We start from the raw sequence: 17,074 nt of genomic DNA, 5'->3' as shown, positions 1-17,074 counted from the left end.
GGGTGCCTGGCCTGGATTTTTTTCTTCCCTCCTCTTCCTCCTCCTTTTGTGTCATATCTCTTGGATTGTAAACCTGAGGACAGGGGCTGTCTTACATTTAATTGTACAGCTTTTTTTTTAACCACTGCAGTTTATTATTGTTGTAGAAATGTATTTTTTTAAAAAAATTAAAAGGTACAAATTGTATGTAAGCTACTCTGGGAAATTTTCTCAGCTGAAGAGAGGGATAAAAATGTTCTAGTAATACTAATAATAATGACGAGAAGCTCATTTCAGCCTCAAGTCTTTAGGAGGCTTTCCCCCCCCCCTTCTTTCTTGTTTGTTTCAGAGGCCCCAGAAAGAGGAGTAGAGGCAAAGACTGACTGGAATGTTTATTTGCTGGCTCAACCAGGATTCCAGCAGCCTTCTGTCTTATTTGCTCACCTGCTCCTTGGGCTGAATTTGTGGGCTCTGCACGAGAAGTGGATTTCTTTTTTTAAAAAAAGAAACTCACACAGAAAAATCAATACAGCCTTTGGGCAGAAGCATGAAGTCAGGTACATTTCAGAAATGCAAGCCCACATGTTCCGAAGCGACATTGGATTAATCATGGATCATACTGGGGGCCACCTCCTACCAGTAAGAACATCATAAAAGCATAAGAAGAGCCTACCGGATCAGGCCAACAGCTCATCAAATCCAGCATCCTGTTCTCACAGATGCCTGTGAGAAACCCACAAGCAGGACTTGAACACAAGAGCCCTCCCTCCTCCTGTGGTTTCCAGCAATGGGTTTTCATAAGCAGAAGCTCCTCCAGCTGTGGAGGCAAAGTATAGCTAGTAGCCATCAATAGCCCTCTCCTCCAAGAATGCGTCTGACCCTCTTAAGCCATCTAAGGTTGGTGGCCATCCCTGCCTCCTGTTCCAGGCCATGCATAATTCTATACTTCTATCATGTCTCCTCTTACTCGCATTTTTTCCAACCTAAAAAGTCCCCAGAATTGCAACCTTCCTTAATAGGGGAGTTACTCTAGCCCCTTGATCCTTTCAGTTCCTCTTCCAACTCTGCAATATCCTTTTTGAGGTGAGGCGACCAGAACGGTACACAGTATTCCAAAGGCGGCCGGCACCATAGGTTAGTATAACACAGCATTAGGATATCAGCAATATTATTTTCATCATCAGATGAAACATCGGGGCAGTCAACTAGAGGGGAGCAAAATGTGCTTCCTTCTACAACAAGGCTCCCAAATTCAAATTGGAACACAAGGTTCATCTAGTCCGGCAACCTGTTTCCAACAGAGGCTGAAAGAAAGAAAAAGTATACAAAGACAATAGCAACCTCTTCTTTTAAACTCTGTCCTCCAAAGCAAGTGTTAAAGGTAAAGGTAAAGGTACCCCTGCCCGTACGGGTCAGTCTTGACAGACTCTAGGGTTGTGCGCCCATCTCACTCAAAGAGGCCAGGGGCCAGCGCTGTCCGAAGACACTTCCGGGTCACGTGGCCAGCGTGACATCGCTGCTCTGGCAAGCCAGAGCCGCACACGGAAACGCCGTTTACCTTCCCGCTAGTAAGCGGTCCCTATTTATCTACTTGCACCCGGGAGTGCTTTCGAACTGCTAGGTTGGCAGACGCTGGGACCGAACAACGGGAGCGCACCCCGCCGCGGGGATTCGAACCGCCGACCTTTCGATCGGCAAGGCCTAGGCGCTGAGGCTTTTACCCACAGCGCCACCCGCGTCCCTCAAAGCAAGTGTTAGCAAGAGGTAAACTGCCTCTGAACATGGAAGCTCCATCTAAAGCTTATGCTCCAATTTAGAACACATTCGATTTCACCCTGTGCCCTGCTTCCCAAGTCAAGATTCCAACTAATGCCCAGCAAGATGCAGAACCATTTACAGTTGCCGATCTCAGAACTGCTTCCCATTCCATCAAAAGATTTAGGGTCCAGAAAGCAAAATCCAGCCGAGCCAAAAGTTTCAGCATTCATAACACCACAGCCTCATGGGACATGGTAATCGGGTCATATATCACAGCAGCACAAAATGTGGTACCATGTGCAGAATATTCAGCTGCCTGCCTGTGTTGGTTTTTTAAAGAACACACACCAAGTTCCTAGTCCTTCGTGGTTGTGAAATCGCGCTTTAAAGAATGTGAGAGACCTCTAGTGAGATCTCAGAAGTTGGAGAGGTGGTTGAATGCGATTTCTAGTGGTTGGGAGGGATCTTCAATGTCCAGCACAGCCCTCCTCCACCCACCCCGGACTAACGGAAGTAGAAAAAAACAATACAAAGCAGCAAAAGTGGTGAAGAAATAACAAGTTATTTGCTCAAGGTATGCAAGACTGCAGAGGGCATTTGCCCAAACAGACCGAAACCTTTCAGCATACACAAAATCTAGCCGGGCAGGACAGGCAGGTTGAAATCTGCACACTTTAGGCAAAGTCTGAACAGCAAAAACAACAACAGACCTACCTTCCACACAGTGCTCCACCTCTTCCAAATTGCGCAGCGTAATCCGCATGAGGCTTGAGTTGAGCATCAGTTCATTCTTGTGAGCAGGCCACATATAGTGCGGGGCAGGGTTGACGAAGAAAATCCGGGTGTCCCCTGTAGACACCTGGTTGTCGCAGATCAAGGGGTCCCCAAATCCCCCAATCATGACTTTGTTTCCACCTTCCAGGAGGATCTCGTGAGTCACAACCTCTTTGCCCTTCAGATACCGCCAGACCCTCACCTGGAGAATGAAGAAGAAAGCAGGACATTTATTATTACAAAAACCCATCAATGATATGATGGTTGAGATGGGTGGAGAACCTCGGTCCTGGTGCAGGGGCGGCTCCAGGCTTCTCTGTCAGGACCTCAGGACTCTCCCCCACCCCACCTCACGTCCCATCCCTGGGGCTTTTCACCCTCCTCAGGTGTTTTTGCCTGGCTGAAATGTGCCCTTGAACTGCCTTTTGCTTGCCTGGACAAAGGGACAGTGTGTGGTAGTTTATATGTGAGGAAAAACTGGGCTACTGTGCAATGATGAAATTTGCATTAATTGACCTGTACACTTTTGGCCCTGCCCACTGCTGGTATGTGGTCCCCAGAATGTTGTCCACAAGGAAATGTAGCCTCTGGGCTAAAACAGGTTTGGAATCAGGGCTATGGGAGACCTCACATTCAGAACCAGTGTGCCACCAAATATCAGGAATAGGACGAGAGAATCCAAGTGGCCACTCTGGGAAAGAGAATGCCTTTCTAGTGAAGCAAAGGCTACCTAAACATAAGTGAATACTTGCTCCTATTTATCCATCCCCAACAGTTGAGACTTAAAAGATGGAAAGCTCCTTAGAGAAACAGACATGTCTGCCCCCTTACATCACTTTGTCAAGTGCATGCACTTGAAATACACAGTAAATACTTCTGTGATGACAAACCTTTGCTAAGTGTTATGTCCTTGAAGGGTTGTAGCTCTGCTTTGCATGCAGAAGATGGCAGGTTCAATCCCCAAGTATGGCTGGGACTGTCCCCTACATGAAACCCTGGATAGCCACTGCCAGCCAGTGCAGGTAATACTGAGCTAGATGGGACCAATGGCCTGACTCTGTAGAAGGCATCTTTCTGTGACCCCACATCCTTGGACAACACTGTAATATTTCAACAGTGACCACCCCTATTGAAAACTGGGCCAGGTCCGTGTGCAGCAAATTCCATATACAGTATGGTGGTACCTTGGGTTACATACGCTTCAGGTTACATACGCTTCAGGTTACATACGCTTCAGGTTACAGACTCCGCTAACCCAGAAATATTACCTCGGGTTAAGAACTTTGCTTCAGGATGAGAAGAGAAATCGTGCTCTGGCGGCGCGGTGGCAGCAGGAGGCCCCATTAGCTAAAGTGCTTCAGGTTAAGAACAGTTTCAGGTTAAGAACGGACCTCTGGAATGAATTAAGCACTTAACCCGAGGTACCACAGTACTGTACACTAATCCCCCCAAAGTCCCAGCCCCATATTCCTTGGGGTGGCTTTACATCTCTGCTACCGAGGAAAGAGAACCGTTGGCGCGGGTGGAGAGGCAAGCTGGAGCACAGGAGGACTTGATCTGATGCCATAACCGAATCCGCAGGCCTTTTTATTTCCTGTCTGGGCACATCTCAAGCATACGTCATTATGGGCATGGATGTTGCAAGGAGGCCACTTGCGATTCCCTATTGCAGCGCGCACACACACACAGAGCGAGAGAGAACATCTACGATTCTGAGACAGCAAAGACAAACCGTCAACGTTTGCCATATCAGCACTACAAACCATCGATGCCGGTCATATCGGAACTACTTCCATGAGAGGAAAAAACAGGCACTCATAACAAAAATAGAAAACTCTAAAGCTGAGCTGAGGACCCTATTTCATCCTGTGGGCCACATTCCCCTCACAGAGACCTTTTGGGGGGCCACATGCTGGTGGTGGGCAGGTCCAGAAGTGAAAGTGGGTGGAGCGACAAATGTAAATTTTTTGTTCTTACGGTAGGCTAGTTTCACACATCGCTGTCTACCCTCCATCCAAGCGGCATGATCAGGGTTCAAGGGCACATTCCAGTCGGGCAAAAAACAACACCACCACCAGTTGAGGAATGTGTGAAGCAAGCTGGGGTGCGAATGGCATGGGGAGAGCCCTGTGAGCCAGGTGGAGAGGCCTGGGGGGGGTGTCTGCATTTGGCCCCCAAATCTGATGCATACCCTTGGTCAAGTTACAGCTGCAGGGAGGGTGTAACAAAACTCCTCTCCTTCTCTTGCACTCGTTTTTTTAAAAAACAAACAAACAAGGGAAAGCAGTACTCTTTAAATCACAGGAAAAGTGCCAAGCTTCCGTCACCTAAAAGCAAATCTCACCCCCTTTTCAGTGTCAAAAATCCCAACTGCAGGCCTTGTTTTCCTGGCGCGAACATTTTCCACAGACTGGCGAACTGCCAGACCCACTTCAGTGGAGAGGAACAATCACAGACCATAGCTTGTCCGTCCCCCGTCCCCCCTTCTCACTGTAATCAGCTTGGGGGTTTTGTTTCCATGATTTTAACACCAGCAAAGGTGCCCGTTTCTCCCTGCCTGCGAAAAATCTGGGGCGAGCTCGCTGCCTCTGACAGGGCACAGAGAGCGTGGTAATAAACATGCCGAAGCTCAGGTTAAGAGGGGCCACCTGAAGCCACAGAGTTATGGAATGCATCTCTTCCCCGCCGGGAACAGAGCCAGTTCCAAAACCATGCCAAAGGAGGCATGAAAGGCCCTTCGCACCAGCTGCTTGCCAAGGTGCGCCCTGCAGGTACACTTTACCCCAGATTCAAGTCGAGGCAAGGGAAGAGAAAAGGAAAAAAAAGAAAACCACAGGATGAACCCCACCCATGTTATTTGCAAAGGCACAAGAAAAAGGGATTTGCAAAGCAGCAAAGGCAAAGACTGGCCTCACATCCCAGCTTGAGTGCAAAGAGATGCTTGGTTACGCCGTGCCCATAGGTAGGGGAACTAGGGAAGCCCAGTACTGTCTACACTGACTGGCAGCAGCACTCCAGGGTCTCAGGAGTCTTTTTCCCAAACCAACATTGAAACGCTGGGGATTGAACCTGGGACCTTTCTGCATGCAAAGCAAATGCTCTAACCTTTGAGCTATGGCCCTCCCCACTAACTCCTGGTCATTCCCACCCCAAGCATAATTTATCTGAGCAGAGTAATTTAGATGGGAGGGCCCCTCTCTCTCTTTTTAGTTGGTACTGTTAATCAATTGCAAGGCAGAATTGTTGCTGATCCACCACAAATGAGTTATAGATTGACCAGTAGATCCCCATCAGCCCACCTCTGATAAAGAGAAGTTGCTTTATTTATTTTGTATGAGTACACTGTGGCTCAGTGGTAGAGCATATGCCTTAAAAGGAGGTCGGTCCCCAGGTAAGTCGGGGGGAATATCCCCTGCTTCAAACCCTGGAGAGGCACTGCAAATCAATGCAGACGATGCTGAGCTGGGTAGACAAATGGTCTGCCTCAGTAGCGTCCTAAGTTTCTATATTGTAAGCAAAGGGATGTAGCTCCATAGTACAGCAGCGGCTTTGCATGCAGAAGGTCCCAAACTCAACCCCCAACATCTCCAGGAGAGAACCCTACCCGAAACCATGGAAGGTCACTGCCAGTCAGTGCAGACAATAACTGAGCTACATGGATCAAGGGTCTGACTCAGGTATAAGGCAAAAAAACCTGTGTTCCAGCATCTGCAGAGAGCATAGCTGTCAAGTGTCCCTTATTTGAAGGGACAGTCCCTTATTCCAGTGCCATGTCCCGCTGCTGTCCCTTATTGATGGATGTCCCTTAAATTTCAAAGGAAGCAGCTCCTCTCCCTCCTGGCCAGGGAGGAGGGAGGCTCCAACTGTGTTGCTTGGCTGTGTTGCTCACCCAATAAGAAGTCTAAGAACGACCGGGGGGGGGGTGGAGCTTGCATGCCTTGTGTGTGGCTAGTTAATGCAAGCTGAGGGGTTTTTTGAATGCTGGACGCCATTTTGTTGCACGTGCTGCTGCAAACTTTGCAGTGCAAAGCCAGGCCAGGGAGCCATCTTAAGTTGAGGCTGCACAGGCCTTGTGGTGCATGTGATTCAGATTCTATTCAGTTGAACCTCTGGTTACAAAGTTGGTTGGACAGCGTTCTCGAAGCTACCAGCATGAGTTTGACCAGACTGCAGGAGGACAGGAAGACTGGAGTGCCTGGAACAGGCGAGGCCGCAGGTCCCTTATTTTGGCTGCTGGTCCCTTATTTTCAAGGCTGCTGGTCCCTTATTTTCAAATCTGTAAATTGACAGCTATGGCAGAGAGTGAGAGAGAGAGCTGGGTCAAACTCTGCAAGCAGCATTTTCAACCCTCTGCTTCTCGTGAGGGGGATGAATGGATGGGATGGGAAGGTCATACAGTATATGCAGAGACACTGAACTCATCAAGGGCAATTAAGACTCCTTGCACAGTGAGTCACCAGGCACGTGAAGAATTTATTTTCAAAGGGGGGGGGTGTGAAGGAAGAGACATAAGGAGATCTAGCCTGGGATATAACAGTGGCAGTTAAGACCCTTCCAGCGACAAAAGGGCGCTTTAGAGAGATTTATAAAGACAGCGAGAGCAGGGGCCGTGGAAGACAAAAATGCTTTTACGAAATATCTTGCGTTTAAATTACAGCTGGGAGCATTAATGGGTACATCCAATCAATTAGCTGAGGATGGAGAATTCCTATTAAAAATGTGGGGGGGGTTAATTGGACAGTCATTCCCCTCCTTACACACACACACACACACACACACACGGGAGGGGGGAGGTCAGCCTTTTAAGGGAGACCAAGGGTTAAGGGTTAAGTCCCATTATCTTTTGCCTGCACATCCCCACCCCTCAAACCCGCTCCCATGGGACTGCTGTGACATCACGGAACATTCACCACACATTCCAAATACTCAGGAGTGGGGGAAACATCAGCTATGGAAAGCAGGACAGGAAGGGAAGGAACAGAGCTGTCCGCAACATGTGGCAGAGGGATGCAATTTTTCCAGGCGACACATATTGGGGGGGGGGTGCTGCAGGAGCTGTTCCCCCACTGCTCCCACTACCCCCAATTCTCCTTTCATGCATTCCCTACGTAGCCCACTGCAATAGAGGACCCTGTCTCGCTGCCAGTTTTGGAGTCAATATTCAATGAGTTAGATCGAAAGGCTAGCACACCTGATACAGAACTGGATAGGCCAACCTCCCTTTTGCACCTGGGTTAAAATAGCAAACAGTAACTGTGGACCTAACACATGCAGAAACCTCCCCCCCCCCCAGGCTGATAAAGAGCCCTGTGTGACTCAAAAGATCAGATACAACATTCCACACAGGAGCTGGTCTGAGCAAAGGGGGAAGGGAGGGGGGAGCACAGCTCATACACTCAAGTATTTCGTCCACTGGCTTCTGACTCAGAGAGCAGACAATGAACCTGGGTCAACAGCACAGAAGGGCGACACACACACACACCTCGATTCTTCTCCTCGCTTAGTCACTCCATCCAGCAACAGGGAAGCAAGATGAGCAAGTCTCCATCCCAGCATCTGCCCTCTGTCCTTCCTCTCCGCCCCCACCCCACTCGATTCTTAATCAGTTGGCAGGGAAAGCAATGCCTGGAAGCAATCCGCAACTGTTTAAACAGCATTAGCTCTAATTTCTTTCATTGGCTCTATCTCACTCATCTTTTGTGTATATTGGAGGCTTCGTCCTGGGAGGGTTAGGATTTAACCAGCAGAGACAGAGAAACTTCAGCGGAATGCACAGCACATCTTCAGAGAGCACTTTGACTGCGGACCACCCAGTCCTTATTAAAACATTCCCAACTGGGGGAGAAGCAGAACTGGAGGCGGCAGGTGGGGGAACATCATGCCATGAAGAAGCCCGGCCAAAGGTTCTCACTGCAACACCTCAAACAGGTTAAAATCCAGCGTGTTGTATGCAATCCGTTATGCAACCTCCAATCACTGACAGAGGAAAATTAGGTACAAATTGGCCGATGAAAGATTTGTATTTATTTATTTTAATCAACACACCTATGCTATACGTTAAATGCCTGCACAGTCTCAATCTTCCCTCCCATGAAGCTGCAATGGGCAAACCAGTTTAATCACCAGCAAAGGCCTAGATCCGGTGGTGGTGGTAGTGCGCCTTAGTTATAATGCTGATTCTATGAGATCCTGGTTTTGGCTTCATCTTCTCTCACTCAGAATGGCACAGATGGGTCCACCACCATCCCCACTGCTTCTCCTCTGCAATATCCTCAGAACAGCCCTGCAAGGCAGGTTAGGTTGAGGACACAACTATACCTGCCAAGTCCAGCACAGGATTCACAATGACTCACATCACTTATCTGGTAAGTAAAGGCAGGGTACTGGCAGCTCAAGGGCTTATCTATGCCCTGCCCACTGATTTACCCATATGAATACAACCTACCCAAGCCATTTTTAAACAGGTCATCATCCCCCTGCCCAGCTTTTGGAACAGACATATGCCCTGCTTGTGGGAGGGAGGTCTTTTGCAGGTGCTGGATTAGGCCTCACTCTCACCCTCCAATTTTCCATCTAAAACACATACATACACATCTGTATTTGGCTAATACACATTTGCCAAAGTATAACTTTACCCAGATAGAGAAAGGTGTAAAGCTCTGAAAGGATTTCAACCCAGTTCTCCCTCTTCCAATCTTTATTGGGGTGCGGACAAAAGGGGGCATTTGGGAAGATGGGCTGCAACTGGCCAGTTTTCCTCGCCCTCCCTTGTGGTTTATCCACTCGCACACAGACACAGAGGAGATTTTAAGTTCCCGTTCATGAACAGCAAGACCTCCCTCCCACACACACCATTTACAAAAGCGGTTCTTGGACTACAACATGCTGCCATTCCAAAAACGACTTGATAGAACAGGAACACACACCCCCCCCCAAAAAAAAGCCTTCCCTCACGCCCTTAAGGTGTGCAGAAGTAGCTTGGCAATCACTGCCATTTGTAGCCAACAACAATTTGGGCAAACGCAGTCTGAAACAGCAAAGGGCTGCTGAGCCTGGACAATACTGAGCCAGATGGACCATTGGTCTGACTCAGTAGAAGACAGCTTCCTGTGTGCTTCTGTCCATCCCCCGCTCCATTTTCCGCACTTTGAAGGAACAGCTGCCATGCAAATTTGGAATCCGCTAGGTTCATTCCTCCACACAAACATGTGGGGAGAGGCACAGCTCAGCAGGAGAACATCTTTTCTGCAAGCCGAAGATCCCAGTCAATCCCCATACTCTCCAGGTGGTGCTACCTGAAGACATTTTGTGTGCAATGCGTGTACACTATCACTGAGCTAATTTCATAAGCCTACGGCTCCCTTTAGTGATGTATGGAAATGAGAGCTGGACCATAAAGAAGGCTGATCGCGGAAGAATTGATGCTTTTGAATTATGGTGCTGGAGGAGACTCTTGACAGTCCCATGGACTGCAAGAAGATCAAACGTATCCATTCTGAAGGAAATCAGCCCTGAGTGCTCACTGGAAGGACAGATCCTGAAGCTGAGGCTCCAATACTTTTGCCACCTCATGAGAAGAGAAGACTCCCTGGAAAAGACCCTGATGTTGGGAAAGATGGAGGGCACAAGGAGAAGGGGACGACAGAGGACGAGATGGTTGGACAGTGTTCTCGAAGCTACAAACATGAGTCTGACCAAACTGCAGGAGGCAGTGGAAGACAAGCGTGCCTGGCCTGCTCTGGTCTATGGGCTCACGAAGAGTCGGACACGACTAAATGACTAAACAACAACGGCTTCCATATCAGGGGCTGGCTAACCTTTTTTTGGCCTGAGGGGCAGATTCAGCCTGGGGAGGGGGGCACATGCCAATGGTGGATGCAGTCACCCCACACTCTTGCATGCTCACACACAAGCAGACAAGCACCCACCCCCCTCAGCAGATCTGGGTTGATTAGCGGAGGACAGCGGGTTACTGCCTGCTCTTCACTCATCAAATGACTGATCTGATGAGCCAGGAGGGGTTCACTGACATCTCCAACAGGGAGCTGGCCTCTGCCTACTCCAGCTCTGCATCCATATTTTTTTCCCATTTTGTCCCCCCACCAAAATCAATGGGGGTCTCTGGTAGAGGGGGATAGTTCCAGAAAGAAATACTTGAGGGGGCTCGATCAGGGGGTCCCCCTCCCCAAACAGAGCCACCCCTGCTTTATGCCTTAATGGTGGGAATGGTTGCCAGTCTCTGCAGAATCTGCCTTGAAAGCAACTCTTCAACAAAAGGTACGTTCAAAATTACCCCTTGACTGGTGGCCACTAGGAGTGACAGGGCAGAAGCCCAGGAAGGGCCAACAGCAGGTGGTCAGAGTCAATGATATTCAGAGTCAGACCCAATGAGAGATGAAGCCAGCTAATTCCTGGCTTGTCCTCACAATATGTCCTGCCGAATTCTACTAGGGTGGTACTTAGACAGAGTGACAGCAAAGGCTACTCCCTGGACAGGTTGCAAGGAGGAAATTAGGCACATGGACTCGCCCTTTGAGAAACCAACCTCCACTGTTCTCAATACCCTTGATCCTTATAAATAATAGTGTGGTTAATTATTATTTTTAAAGGAAGCTATGTTGGCCCATAAAGGGGGGGGGGGAATCATCATCAGTATGGCCTGTGCAGGTCCTGCTGACCCCAGTTCTCCTGGCATACTTAGAAACAGAAGATCTTCCTGCAGTTAACCAAGATTTCTGTTCCAAGACCAAACACAAGCTATACCTTGTAGCGGCAGGGGTTATTTGCGGTGGTAATAAGCAGTGAGTCTGCAGCAACAGGGGTCAATCTTGAGGAACGTTTTACAGCATGATGGCGTCCAAACATATTCACCCAGTTGGTGTGACCTTTTCCTTCCCATCAAAATTCCTCCCCTGCCAGAATTTGCATTGCGAGCTCCATGGGGCAGAGCGCTCTCTGGGTTAATCCTACTCTAGAAAAGCTCCATGCCTACCAACGCTGCAATATAAATAAAAGAAATTGTCAGCAACCATGCTGGGTCATTCTTGTTTCTTTTTTTTTTTTAATTACACAGGTTTAGTGGAAGAAGAGGGAACATACTACACTCTTCCAAGCTGGTGGCTTTGAAACTTTCCCAGCCTGGAAGTATAAAGGCAATGTGCTCTACTGCAGACACTTGGAATTGGGTTTGCTTAAAAGCAGTCTTACAAAGAGGTTGCCTGCTCCGGGGTTAGCCGCACTTTTTAAGAAGGCTACTCTCCATCTAAAAATACATAATTATGTACTGAAGCTTTTCAAGTCGCCCAATGAAAAACATGTGTCCTTGCTTTTTTCTTCTTAAAAGGAACTTGTTTAGATTTAGAAGAAGGAAGGTTACAAAGAAAAGACCTGCCATCAATCAAAACAGAAATATACTGGTGCAGCGATTCTCAAGATTACATTTCCACTGACTTTGAGATCTAGACAAGATTGTGGGGAGGGTGTGTGTGTGTGTTATCAGCTGGTTTATCAAGCAACATGAAGTGAGGGTGGCGCTCACCTTTCCAAATTAATCCACTGTGAAAAGGGGAGGGGGAGAGAGAGAGAGATGGACAGACAGATTTAAATCAATCAAGTTCAAGTAATTGCTCTTCACAGATGGGAGGCTGTCTGCTGTGCCTCCACGTGGGTCAGTGTTCTCAGCTTGCCTCCTTCCATTATGATGGCGGTGGTTCATGCAGAAACCTAAGAGGGTGGGCTCCTCCAATGGTGGGTAATTAACTTCTTAATCTTTACACACACCCTAAGAAGTCAGGAAGAGACCATAGCTCATTGGCAGGGTGCCTGCTTTTCATGCCAGCTTCAACCCCCAGCATCCCCAGGTAGCGTTGGGAATATTATCCTGCCTGAAATCCTGGGACAGCCACTGCGAGTCAGTGTAGACAATATTCAGCTACACAGACCAATGGTCTGACTCAGTATAAAGCAGTTTCCTATAATCCTATTAAACAAAGGGACATATCTCCGTGGTAAAGCATCTGATTTGTAGGACAAAAGGTCTCAAGTTCATTCCCCAGTATCTGCATGCAGGACTGGGAATATTCCCCCGTTTGAAACCCTGGAGAGACAGCGCAAGTCAGGGTAGCAATACTGAGCTATTTGGACCGGTGGTTTCACTCTGTATCAAGCAGCATCTTATATATCAACTTCCTTGGGTACAAGGATAAAGCATCCCTCCCATCTCAGTGGGCCTAAAGATTTGGGAAACCCGATTAGTTAAAGGCAAATGAACTTGGCAGATACTTATTTTAGGACTGCACTGTTTTTAGTGAGTGATTCAAGCTTGCAGTGATGCTATGCCTTACATCAGCACTCCCCAATGTGGCACCTACCAGACACTGCTAGACTACAGCTCCCATCATACGTGTCCATTGGCCATTCTGGCCACAGCTGATGGGATCTGGAGTCCAAAATTATCTGGGGTCGGAGGGAGGTTGCTTTACGTCGCATAAAGTGCTCCATTCTTTCATCTTAGACTTACAGAACGGAGACCCAAAACTGAGTGGCTCTGCATGCAGACAGTCCCAGGTTAAATTCCCCCTGGCATCTACGGTTAACAGGATCAGGAAGCAGGTGAAGGAACTGCTGGACTGCAATGAACAAACAGTCTGACATGGTATATAAAGGCAGCTTCCTAAACTTGCAGTTGTTCATAGAGGTGGAAGGAAGCAACCTTTAAAGCGGAACAGAAGAACATCAGAAGAGCCCTGCTGGATCAGGGCAAAGGCTCATCCAGCCCAGCATCCTGTTCTCACAGTGGGCAACCAGATGCCACAATGGGAAGCTTGCAAGCAGGGCCCGAGCGCAACCACACTCTCCTCTCCTACATTTGCTGGAGAGGCGTACTGCGTCTGACAGTGGACACAGAGCACATAGCCATTGTGGCTAATAACCACTGACAGCCTTCTCCTCCATGAATTTGTCTCATCCTCTTTTAAAACCATCCAAGTTGGTAGCCTTCCACCCACAATGTTCAGGGGCACTTTTAGTTCAGATGCCTCATGCTGTCCTAAGGCTGAATACAGTCCAGAATTGAACTGACATCACACCAAGTTCTAGCCAGATTTAGCCACTTGGGTTGTGCATGCACCATAAATCGAAAGTGCATATTTCCTCCCAAGGAATCCTGGGAATTGTAGTTTACAGGTGCTTGGAACTGTAGCTCCGTGGTTGTTAAACTACAGTTCCCAATATCTCTTTTTGGGGGGGAGGGGTGCTTTAAATGTATGGTGTGTACGCAGCCTTGGACATCACCAAGACCAAACTGGATGAATTAAGTTTGCGGATCTTGGGAGCGGGGGGTGTTAAGACTCCACAGAGCGCACAAACCTTTTTATCTTGTGGTAGGGTACAGACATCAGGTGAAGGAAGAAGGCTTCACCACCCAGCGCTTAATGAATTTGCAGAACTCATTGTTGCAAGGATGAAGCGATGGCTTTAACATAGGATCATGGGGGGAAATATTGAAGGTTACGTCAGCCTTGCATATTACTGTTTAAGGTGTCACTGTGGGCAACAAGGAATTCCACACAGGTGACTTGATCAGGCTGGCAGAACAGGGATGGCTCACTCTACCCCACCGACAGCCATCTATTTCTGCCTTAGTTGCAGAGGATGCTAAACCCTTTCCTCCAAGGTCAGCATGAAAACCAAGGAGGTTGTTAAACAAGGGTGACTGAGATCCATCCCTCCTTTGCAAGCTAGTTTAATGGAAAGCATTTGTTTTTTTACTAGCCTAAGGCTTACAGACAAGGTTGGGTGTGGTACGGTCTGTTCTGTCAATGGTTATTAGTTGTGAAAACTATAGAACTTCTATGCTCTGAGGCAGCCTATCTAGAAGTACCAGCTGCAAAGTACAACTGCAGAGGAGGACCAATGCCTTCATGCCCCTAACACTTATGGAGGTGGGATTGTAGGCTGACCCAGAGCAAGGTCAGTCTTAGATATCTGTGAGACGCAATTACACACTTGGGAGCAAGCTATCTTGCTGGAGTCCACTGGGACTACTCAGAAGGAAGTGGGAAAGTGGGAAATAATTCCAGGCCTGAGCTCCACTGAACTGATATTTGCTCAGTTAACAAAGCCAATCCTATGGCCTCAGAAGAAATCCTTGCTGTACCCAGTGGTGGTTGCTCTCAGATAAGTATCCATGCATATGGAGATGGGATGCAGCTCACTGGCAGAGCATCTGCTTTGCATACAGAAGGTCCCAGGTTCAATCCCCAAGGTAAGTCTGGGAGAGAACCCTTGTCTGAAATCCTGGAGAACTACTGCCAGTCCGTGTCAACAATACTGAGCAAGATAGACCAGTGATCTGACTCTCAATTTAAGGCAGCTTTCTGTGTTCTATAGTATTACAGTGGGTTTTATTTTTGGGTGGGTGGGATAATACATAGCAATTATTTATCTGGAACTTCAGCCCATTTCAAACTGTTTTTAAATAACTGGTTCAATAAGCCGCTATCCTATTCTGGCTCAAAATGAGTGTTGTCACCGGCACCAAGAGCACTATTCTCCTACAACACCTTCCTTGCATTTTCTTTGGGAGCAAATATATATAGAGAGAGAGAGAGAGAGAGCAATTTTAAAACTCCCCGGGAATGTACCAAAAACATAACCGTGAACAAGCAAAAGAACTTCACACCTCAGAGACACCTTTTGTTTTTCAAATGTTCAGTTTCTACTTTTATTTTTTCAAAAGTGATAAGTCACTCAACTAAAAAGCAACATCACCCTTTAGTTCTAGCAACAGTTGTGAAATGGATGGCAATCGGCGGGTTGGGGGGTGGGAGGTGCGGATGTATTTGTCCATTCATTTATTGAACAGGGGAAAAACAGCATTTCAGTCCATGCCCGCCCACGGAAAACTCAACTATTTCTTGGCGGGGGGTGCAGTCAATGTAAGAGGCAGTTAAGGGCCTGGCGTCGGAAATAAAGTTGTTTCTAAGTTGGCCTGTTTCAGTCAGAAATAGCAGCAAAAAAAAAAAAGTTCCAGAGATGTCCAGTGGGGCTACTCGGATGTAAGTTGTAAACTAGGAAATAGGAGCGGGTGTGTGGAGAAAAGAATCTTTTCCAAGCCTGACTCCTCCCCAACCCAGTTTGTTCCCATCGGCAGGTTTGCAATTAAGAGATCGACAAGTTGCGGGGGGGGGGGGGTGTGTTATAAATTTTCTTAAAAAAAAAAAAAGCAGACAGTGAAAGTTTTGCGAGAGAGTGAAGATCACAAAACAGAGACTTTGGCATGGGGAACAGTGAAGGTTTCAACGCAGCCAGGAAGCGCAGCCGATTGAGTGTGTGAGCCCACCTCCCTCTGCCCCGAATTACCTTGCAGGAGTATGTCTGATGAACCGGATCCACGTTCACGATTTCCTCCACCGTCCCTGTGAGGACAACGTTGGCTTCTTCCTCCCTCCTCTCCAGTTCCCTCTCGGGACAACTTCCATTGCAACTGCCCAGCCACGATGCCAGCAGCAGCGGCGGCAAGAGGAGGCGCAGGAGGCGAGCGCCAGAGAAGGGGGACCCGGGGGCTCGCTTTTCCCACCCCATCGCGGCACAAAAGCAATCCGGGCGCGGGATGGGTGGGTAGAGGAGGCTTGCAAAAAAGAGAACGAGAGAGAGACAGAGAGAGGAGAAAAGGTAACAGGAGGGAGGCGGAGAGGAGGGGGGGTGGGAAACAGCTTTGCTGGAGAGAGAGGGGGCGAAAGAATCAAGCCCTTACAAACTGCACAGTTGCACCCCCAAAATGGGTTTTTGCAGACGGAGGAAAGGAAGGTTACTTTTATTGCAAAAGGGGGTTGAAAGGAAAGCTGGTGAGGGGAGGAGAAAGCTAAAAGAAAGAGGGGAGAAAGGGATGGATTTCTAGCTCTGGTGAGGCAGAGAGAAAGAGAGATTTGCTTCTCCTGGTTTTCCTGCCCCTGCTTCTCTAGCTCGCTCTCTCTCCAGTGTGAGAAAAGGCAAAAGGGGGGTGGGAGAGAATTTGCATGCGATCTGAATTGCTGATAAGGAAAAAGGGGAGGGGGGAAGCAGAGGGGAGGGTTTGCGAAAAGGAAAAGGGGGGGGGAGAGGAGAAGAAGAAGAAGAGAAAGCCTAGCTTCGCTCCTGGCTGGCTCCCTGCCTGCTGCTCTGCTTCTGTCTTCTTTGCAAAAGCGAAAAGAAAAAGAAAGAAAGAGCTGGAGTAATAAGGGGAGAAACGCCACCCGCAGGAAATACAGCTCACATCAGGTTAATGGATAATCAGGCCGCCAAACGTGATGTGACTTTTAAAGGTGCAGCTTAAGACGGGCAGAAGAGGAAGTGGAGCAGTCTTCTGCTTGGAGAGCTCAAGTGGATTTATTTTTATTTATTTCTTTAAAAAATCACAAGCCTTTCCCAATGTGCTCTCTTGGTTTACACCTTCTGCTTGGATAATTAGATTTTATTTGTTATATATATATATATATATATATATATATTTAAAACTAGGGTGCAAAAAGCGGGGAGGGCTCTTACACCTTTAATAGTTTTGTAGAAAAGGGTGTTCCCTCTT

General features: G+C 48.0%; 1 protein-coding gene across 4 annotated transcripts in view; it reads right to left on the bottom strand.

Annotated features, from left to right (window-relative positions):
• The window catches only part of AGRN (agrin), a 247,505-nt gene extending 230,743 nt beyond the window's left edge, over window positions 1–16,762 (bottom strand). The window contains exons 1-2 of one of the 4 annotated variants that reach the window (XM_083453560.1): window positions 15,874–16,762; window positions 2,452–2,713 (exon numbers count right to left, since the gene is read on the bottom strand). In XM_083453560.1, coding sequence (XP_083309686.1) covers window positions 2,452–2,713; window positions 15,874–16,095 — 484 coding nt within the window. In that variant the 5' untranslated portion in view covers window positions 16,096–16,762. The remainder of the gene's footprint in view (window positions 1–2,451; window positions 2,714–15,873) is intronic. The other 3 variants (XM_083453561.1, XM_083453562.1, XM_083453563.1) reach the window with 3 other exon arrangements.
• Between the last annotated feature and the right edge of the window lie 312 nt (window positions 16,763–17,074).

This window comes from Podarcis tiliguerta (assembly GCF_965153285.1).
Source record: "Podarcis tiliguerta genome assembly, chromosome: 8".
In the NCBI taxonomy this organism is placed as follows: domain Eukaryota; kingdom Metazoa; phylum Chordata; class Lepidosauria; order Squamata; family Lacertidae; genus Podarcis; species Podarcis tiliguerta.
Note: the sequence above shows the minus strand (reverse complement) of the source record. Positions and strands in the feature narration are given on the sequence as shown.